The sequence below is a fragment of the Lotus japonicus genome, chromosome 4, assembly GCF_012489685.1.
Source record: "Lotus japonicus ecotype B-129 chromosome 4, LjGifu_v1.2".
Taxonomy (NCBI): Eukaryota; Viridiplantae; Streptophyta; class Magnoliopsida; order Fabales; family Fabaceae; genus Lotus; species Lotus japonicus.
Window position 1 is genome coordinate 64372946 of NC_080044.1, and position 8388 is coordinate 64381333.

At 34.3% G+C, this 8388-nt stretch overlaps 2 protein-coding genes across 2 annotated transcripts; both read right to left on the minus strand.

Annotated features, from left to right (window-relative positions):
* Nucleotides 1-209: 209 nt before the first annotated feature.
* Nucleotides 210-2768, minus strand: LOC130715243 (uncharacterized). The gene is made up of 2 exons (XM_057565321.1): nucleotides 2596-2768; nucleotides 210-1689 (listed from the first exon to the last, which is right to left on the minus strand). The coding sequence occupies exon 2, from the start codon at nucleotides 1687-1689 to the stop codon at nucleotides 526-528; it is 1164 nt and encodes a 387-aa protein (XP_057421304.1). The 5' UTR covers nucleotides 2596-2768; the 3' UTR covers nucleotides 210-525.
* A 4501-nt stretch (nucleotides 2769-7269) lies between these two features.
* Nucleotides 7270-8388, minus strand: LOC130715244 (auxin-induced protein 22A-like). Its single transcript, XM_057565322.1, has 3 exons — nucleotides 8108-8388; nucleotides 7761-7978; nucleotides 7270-7633 (listed from the first exon to the last, which is right to left on the minus strand). Exons 1-3 carry the CDS (start codon nucleotides 8278-8280, stop codon nucleotides 7500-7502), a joined length of 525 nt encoding a protein of 174 aa, XP_057421305.1. The 5' UTR covers nucleotides 8281-8388; the 3' UTR covers nucleotides 7270-7499.

Genomic DNA, 8388 nt, shown 5'->3' on the forward strand with positions numbered 1-8388 from the left:
TCTCACCCTCTTAAAAGTCATGATCAATAACATCCCACAAAACTTGGTTTTTGATGGACACAAACAAAACCATAAAAAAAGTTTTAGAATTTTTTGTTTGACTGATCATATTTCTTTTGGCGTAAGCTCTGCAGTTTACACCTCTACATTCCTACACATAGAGGTCCATTACATATGATATTCTGCTACCATATAAGTGTTACAAAATGTACTGTGACTCTGTTATCTTTATCTATTTTTCCATGCCACTAATACCTAATGCTCGATATACAGCAATACTAAGGAGTTATAAGACTTAGAGCCCGTCTATACTGGCTTATTATAGCTTATTGGAGTTTATCTACTAGAAAATGCACTAAATAAACTCTAATAAATGTTTTTTGGTTTGGCATCCAAACCGGTCCTTAATGCTATGCAAAACCGTACCTAAATCTCAGGCTAAAGCCTATGCCGGAAACTACAGTGGGAAATCTAAGTTGCTAACTGTGCTAAAAGCTAAATTCTTCAAACAAAGGCATATCACATTTATTCTGGTGGTCTCAAGCAACCTCCAGGGAGAAGAAACTTGAATTTATCTGCATTCTCTATCAAGTAAGCAGGAAGATGAACCGCGGAAGCTGACCGGGGTATTGACCCCATCTTCTTAATCAACTCATGGAAGGAGAATTCTTCAGGAAGCATATCAAAAAGATCATCTCCATTGCAAATAAGTTTCTGAATTCTTGAATGACTCAGAAAAGATTTCCTTTTCACACGGTCTGCGTGGCTATATGCAGTCATTTTGAACACAAACTCTGAGATATACCGAAAGCAGAAGCTGCAGTGCCATCCTGCATCTGAGAAGAGTTCATCAGTTTGGCGTGAATGCCGGTAATGCGTCCGGGGACCGTAGACGTGGGAAGTGGCTCGCCAGCTGCTGTAGTCCACAGGGAACTCAAATGAGTACATGTAGTGCCTCAGTTCAAGGTGCATTATGGGAGGAATCCCATCACACCACTGAAGCAGTTTCAAAGTATGAGGGCTTGGAATCTCATCTATGTCTGACATGAGAAGGATATCACCATTCGAAATCCCTGCACGTTTCAGCAATGAATTCATGGCTACACGTTGGTTTGTCTCGAGCACAAATGGGTCCCCGCGTGATCCAGGGACTGCAACTTTGCCAGGATAAAAGTCATGGACAATCTTTTGTTCGGCAAAGGCAAATCTTTCCTGGTTTAAGGCAAAGAAGAGAGGTTTTGGAATGCCTGTGAAGGTGGTATTAGACTCAAGGATCACAAATTTTGACACATAAGGGTAAAGTTCATGCCATCTAATCTCTAGCAGGTCTAACTCATTACTGAAAATAATAGTATCGAAAATTTGGCGAGGTTCGGAGCGAAGGGACCAGCCATGAAGATGGCAAAGGTGGTCCATAGAGACATTTTCTGCATAATAGTGTGGTATCCGTGTGAAGGGGGGAGGGGGATTGTCCCAAAGGGGTCGGAAGAAATATGAAATCTTTTGGCCATGGTTAAAAATTCCAATCACACAAAATAGCAACAGTAATAGAAGTAAGATACAAAGGAGCTTAGGAACTTTTCGTTTAGAAGTGAAGCCTATTCGGGTAGCCATGTCTTCAGAGGAGAATTTTAAATTCCAATGGCCAAATGACTTCCCAAATTCAATGACGACGAAGATCTTATCCATCTGCAACAGTTTTGACAACTGGGATTAGAAGCATAATAAAAAGTATAAGTTCCCATAACAAGATGAAAACACTTACTACAACATATTAAGGTAAGTGAGTTTCTCTAGCATGGACCTATTATGCAAAAATATCACAGAGCTATAAATGGTATTCCATGTAAACAAGTTAATTTAGACTTTTTTTCATCAAGATATTAATTTTATCATGGATACAAACTAGTTTTTAACCATCCGAAAAAAGAGTACAGGGATGGGATGTTGGGCAAGAGAGTTATCTGAACTAAGCAGTAAGAAGCAATAAATTGAAACATATAATGCAATTAATTGCTTCTAAGTCTTCCACTTATATTAACTTGTAGCATAATTCACTATAAAAACTAATTATTTCCCTTAAAGAAAAACACAAACTTAAACAGAAGAACCGTAGATGTGAGTAACCAACAAGTTAATTTTTTTACCTTCATGTTATTTGCAGAAGAAGCTGTATTTTATATTGTGCGAACCCTTACAACATTTGGTGTATACCAGTTTCTTTGAGATACTTCAATGTCTCGAACTCATTATTTTGAGTTATAAATAATTAAATATGATAAGGAACAAAATAGGAAATCTGGAATCAAACTGGTTTTAGAAACCAAACACACAGAATCTGAAAGGAATCAATTGAAGAGACAATGCCACCACCCCAAAAGAAGAATGAATCGATTCACCCATTTCAGAACCCCCATAAAGAAAAACAGAAACTTTTCTCAAATTTCAGAAACAAGAGAGATAAATAACAATATATTTGCTTCACCGCACACTACAGTGAATTGGAAACACAGATATAAAAAAAAGGTGGAGCTTGCTAACAGCTATGGTATATGAATGAAAATGAAAAAAGAAGAGAAATAGTAAGAAGAGTACCTTGGAGAAGTTGCAGGAGAATGTTGAAGGGAGTCCATGAGAAAATCCAGGAAGCAGCGTAACAGAAGGTGAGTGAGTGAGTGGAAATGAGAGAAAGTAGGAGTGTTGCGCTCTCCTTGCTAGGAATGGTGAAGTGTTCTGGTAGAAGACTCATTCTCATTGGGGCTTATGGTTATCGGGCCTTATGCACTTTATCTTTTATTATCTATAGTTTATTAATATAGGTTTAATGTCTAAACTTTTATTAAGTGTCAACTTCTAGTATATTTTCTTTATTAGGATGATGTCACTTGTTGGTCATCTAGAAAATTATGTATAGTTTATAAATTGTATCTTTTACCCTTGAATGGATAACAAGAAAATTGAAGCATTTTTTTATCTTTATCTTTATTTTCTTAGCTTAGCTTTCAAGGTTCTTAGATTTCTTCCTTGATAGGAATTAGCTTCCTATCATGTTCTTTGTTTCTATCCGAGGAAGGCCTCACTTTCTCATTTTCATATATTTTTCTTCCCATCCCATTCGGCATTTCGAGTTATATCGAAAATCTTATCACTCATTTCTCTTTTATTTCTACCTTATCTCATAAGGTGGAGGTTGGTTTATCAACTAAATATTTTTTGTTACGGTTTCTATATGAAATCTTTTTTTAGTGCAAATTACAACTACTATTACGAGTTTTTTTTTACATTGAAATCAGATGATAAACTACAATTCTCCATAATTAATTTCTGGACCTTCATTTCATTAACTTATATGTTCGCTAGCTCTTACTACTCATAATAATTAATAAGAAGGAAATAAATAAATAAATAAATAAGAACATTAACATGATGATTAAGTAGAAGAGTTTTGATTCATTCGTACATCTTTTTCTTTTATATCTCATTTTCTCTATTAATCTCTCTCTTCTTTCCTTATGATCATATCTCTCATTTCTTTATTCTTTTCTTAAGTGAAGATGTAGTTCAAGTGTAAACAAACACTTATTAATTATTGAAATTATAGTGTAACTAAAATTTTGAGTTCAAGTCATTAGTTTAAGTAGATGTTTGACTTCCGATCATTATGAATGCAAATTGCGTTTAATTTTGATAGAATGTTTCATTATTTATACTAAGTTCAATGTGACTCAAACAAGATTGTTTAATTTCACCTGAGAATACCTTAGTTAAGAAAATATTATATTCTTTACTTTTAATCACAATTTTTAACCGTCACAAATATTTACGACATGCGAAATTGTATGTCTTAGGTGGTCGGTATTAAAATGCACATCTCCAAGTATAATTTCGACAACGGGTTGCACTTGTAAAAAGTTAGTTGTTTGAACTTCTCGATCTAGAATTCAATTTCTTTTTTTTTGGTACATTGGAAAAATAAATTGCACCCGCCAGGAATTGATCCTTGGGCCTCCCCTACCAAACCTATATGTCCCGCAGCTCCTACCACTTGAGCTATCATACGGAGACTAGGAGACTAGAATTCAATTAAATTAAGCTCCTTCACTTGCCACGTTGAGCTCCAGGTTTCGAAAATTTGGGCCTGATGTGTCCTTTTTTCCGGGTTTTTGAGTTTCACAATCAGAAAAATAAAAGAGGTTGGCGTGGAAGGGAGTCACAAATTCCTCTACGGCCAAAGAAGTATGACAGCAATGAATCTCGGCCAAAATAATTATATATCTTATAATTTCTGATTTTTTAAGTTTTAATTTATCTTCTGGACAATTCAATGTCTAACATAAATCAGAAGATTCTTAACTTTTTTATGGGAAACTAGATATGTTTTTTTTTTAAATTAGAAACTAGATTGGTTATTATTTTTTTTTTGAAATGGATAGGTTATTATTTGTTGGTTTGGATTTTAATATTTTATGACATTTGAAGTTGTTTTTTTTGAACGAATATGACATTTGAAGTTTGAACATTAAATAAACAATTCATCAGGGTGGATATAACTGAAATATTCTCGTTAATCAACATAGATTTTTTCTCTCTCTTAAATCACATATGAAGAAACAGAGGGTTTGGAGTGGAAGGTGATAGAAAGAAACTCACAAAATTTCATTGTGACATGTCATTTGAAATAAAATTTTCTTAACTGTTGCAGAAAATGAAGTTTCTCCACGTGATAAGCAACTTTGCTCCGAAGTTTTGCTCAAAATTTCTCTTCCAAATTTAATGATTAAAAAATAAAGGCTTAATACATCAGAAGGCCCCTGAAATTGTAAAGGGAATCAAATCCAGGGCCTAGAAATTTTTTGCATCAAATTGGGTCCCTATAATTTTTTTTTTAATTCAATTAAGGCCAAAGTGTGCCAGCCCTCAATTTTATCCCAGTCATCATTTCCACGTGGCTTTTATTATTATTTTTTAATTTAAAAAATAATTAAAAATTATTTTTAATTCCAACTCAATTAAATAATCAGAAAAAAAAAATTTAAAAACTTACATAAGAAGCCAAACTCTCCTTCCTCCTCCATCACCAAGAACAACAACCAAAAATAAAATTCCAGCAAGAAACCAAAAATACCCAGACAATACTCAAGCTCTCCTTCCTCCTCCATCACCAACAACAACAACCAATCTCAAAAAACCCAACTCAAAGCAGCAAAAACAAGAGCGAAAAAACCCAGAAACGATGAAGATGAGAAGATCGAGCAAACCCGAATGACACACAAAACAAAAATCCCTCCAGTTCCTACAATTTCCTGGCCAAATCATCCATGCGAGCACCCTACTTCCTGCCACCAACTAAGGCACTCTGCAACCAACTACCAACGATCCCTGCAAATCACTTAAATTTCATCTCCCAAATGAAAAACATGAGTAGAGTCATTGCACAATTCACCAAAGAAAAGACCAAAAAATCCTTAGCTACCAAGCCTCACAATCAGTTGTTGGACATGACACCACCTTACGAGGAACTCAAATACCAACAAGGAAAAATAAGCAGCCAAAATTGATTGTTCCAAATGCCAATATACTTATAAATCAACACCCCCTTACTCCGTCATGGACCATGCCTCTGCTCCCTACAGTACACCTTCTCTGGCACTTACAACACACCTCACAAACATTTCTGGGCACGCACCACAACCCAACCCAGCCACACCCATTGCAACCCCCAACCACATCTAGATCGAGTCAACCCAACCCAGATCGAGAGAAGAGGAAGAAAGGTGAGAAGAGGAAGAAACTGGAACATGTGATTTTGATGAGGGCCGAGAGAGATGGGTGAAGTTTGTGGTGGTCAGATCTTTCTTTTGTGATGGGATGAATAGGGTTCAATTAGGGATTTATTATAATTAGATTAGGTTAGATTATTAGATTAGGTTATTTATTAAGTTTTTAAATTTTTTTTTCTGATTACTTAACTGAGATGGAATTAAAAATAATTTTTAATTATTTTTTTAAATTAAAAAATAATAATAAAAGCCACGTGGAAATGCTGACTGGGATAAAATTGAGAGCTGGCACACTTTGGCCTTAATTGAATTAAAATTTTTTTTCTAGGGACCCAATTTGATGCAAAAATTTTCTAGGCCCTGGATTTGATTCCCTTTACAATTACAGGGGCCTTCTGATGTATTAAGCCAAAAATAAATAAAAAACAAATAACAAATAAGAATTAATTAAAATGAAATATGAATAATAAAAATATAAAAATGTGAGGTATATTGTGGGGTCCATTTAAGAAACTTTTTAGAGTTACTTGGTTGGAGTAAAAAGTGAGTAGAGTTGATTAAAATGGTTTAAATGACGTGACATTACCAAAATTTAAATTAGAAACTGTAATGAGTTTCTTGGATAATGATGGTCTTATATGCTGAGTGGGTCATTTTGATCCTCGTATCCCTTGGCACTAGTGTGATTTTTAAAGGCTCCAATGTTTTTTTTTTAAGAACACGTTTTACACAATTATTTAATTAAAATTTACTAATTTGACGTGTCATAATAAAATCTAAATTTAAAAATATTTGAAATAAAAAATGAGGAGATATGATTGGATGTAGGTGTAAAACTCTTTACACTACTAAAATGCATACGAATTAAATATGTTAAATAAAAGAATTTACCCCTCTAATATTCCTTTTTTTGGTCAATCTCTAATATTCCTTGAAATCAAATCAATATACCACAATTTTCAAAAAAAATTTCAAAATACCAGGCTGATCCACCTTTTTGCAAAACCCAATTTCAGTACCGGAACCCATGGGCTCATTACTACTTCGGCCCATTAACAACCTAGAGTTCGATAGTAGCCCAATTACAAACAATTCAAGGCCAGAGCAACGTTAATTCATGTTTTCGACAAAAAAAAAGGTTAATTCATGTTAAACTCAATAATGTATAAAATCTTTTTTTTATTCATGCTTTGTGATATAGAAAAGTCACAATTATGTTGATGCAAGGAAAAAAAGCATACTCAACAAGTGCATGAGCACCGGGAAAGACTACAAGCTATGGAGCCTAGCTCCTTATTACTAATTGATAATACCACCATTAATGTGTATGTATCAATTGAATATCGACACAAACTGCATGTCTGACCACTAAAAAAAATGTTTAATCTAGCTTAATCTATGAAGTTCAGAGCATGAATAACACTCACATCAGTTTATGATAATGGATTATTACATAATTATGCGAGCAATTCATAACTTGGACTATATGTTATCATATTGTAAACTAAAATTTTGATATGTCATAGACAAAGACCTTACAATTTATAGCTAGGAAGTTAATTATAGTTATACTTGTATCCACAGCTGGATTTAAATACAGTTAACCAAAAAAAGAAAGCCCATCCATTATATTAATTATCTGGGTTTCTAAAGCAGCTAGAGACAAACAAATTAGTAGTCACTGTTGAAGGTTGTGTAGCCATATGATATATTTATCCTCTAGACTCTAGTCTTAAGCAATTTGAGGCGCTGTGCACACTGAATGAAATTTCTCCATGGCACGTCTTCAGCAAGAAGCCAATCACCTTCCCTGTCCTGATAAGCCAGTTCATAGCTCTTTGACTGTTGATCACCTGTTTAATTCCATTAATTAACAAAATAAGAAAAAGAGTTAATCTCTTAATCAATTAATTAGCTAGTAACCTGTTTATGTATGTATTAATTGATTATTATAGAAGTATATAACTATATGTAACGTACATTGAGTTCCAAACATGTCCATCAAGGTATCCTTGAGCGAGTGAAATGAACGGTGCATGGTGAGATCAACCTTTCTGGCGATTCCTACACCCTCCATCTTCACCTTCACGTACATACCGTTTTGGTTGATAGAAGAACGGAGCTTCTTCCTCCTATAATTTACTGGCGGCCAACCCACCGGAGCATCTTCTTCATCCTCCTCCTTGTCGTTGTTAATCCTGCTCGATCAATTAATCATTAATGATAATCATAAATACATTTAATAATCAAGTCTTTCAAACACTTAAACAGATTAATTAAAATTTTGAATAAAAAAGAGTGTTGAATGTTGATTGATAATTGATTACCTAGTGAAGGGGAGAAGAGACAGAGTAGGAAGCATGGCGGGGTCTGTGTTGGTGCTTTCTGCTGCATCTTCTACAATTTGGGAGAAAGTGCGTTTGTTATTGTGAGTACAAGGGAAGAGGTCTTTGGCATCAGGAGAATTGGTTAAGAGAGAGAGACCAAGTTGGAGCTCCATCCATGCGCAATGTTACAAGAATAAGAATAAGAATATTTGAGGGAATATGTATATATGTGTATATATATAGAGATATGAATATAGATGTATTTCTATTTTATATGATTA

Bases quoted from the DNA above. Each gene is read 5' to 3' on its own strand.
- LOC130715243 (XM_057565321.1), bottom strand. From the start codon at position 1,689: ATGGATAAGATCTTCGTCGTCATTGAATTTGGGAAGTCATTTGGCCAT.
- LOC130715244 (XM_057565322.1), bottom strand. From the start codon at position 8,280: ATGGAGCTCCAACTTGGTCTCTCTCTCTTAACCAATTCTCCTGATGCC. The intron at 7,979-8,107 runs GTAATCAATTAT...TTGATCGAGCAG, and splicing joins TCTCTTCTCCCCTTCACTAG to GATTAACAACGACAAGGAGG. The intron at 7,634-7,760 runs GTACGTTACATA...GGAATTAAACAG, and splicing joins GGACATGTTTGGAACTCAAT to GTGATCAACAGTCAAAGAGC.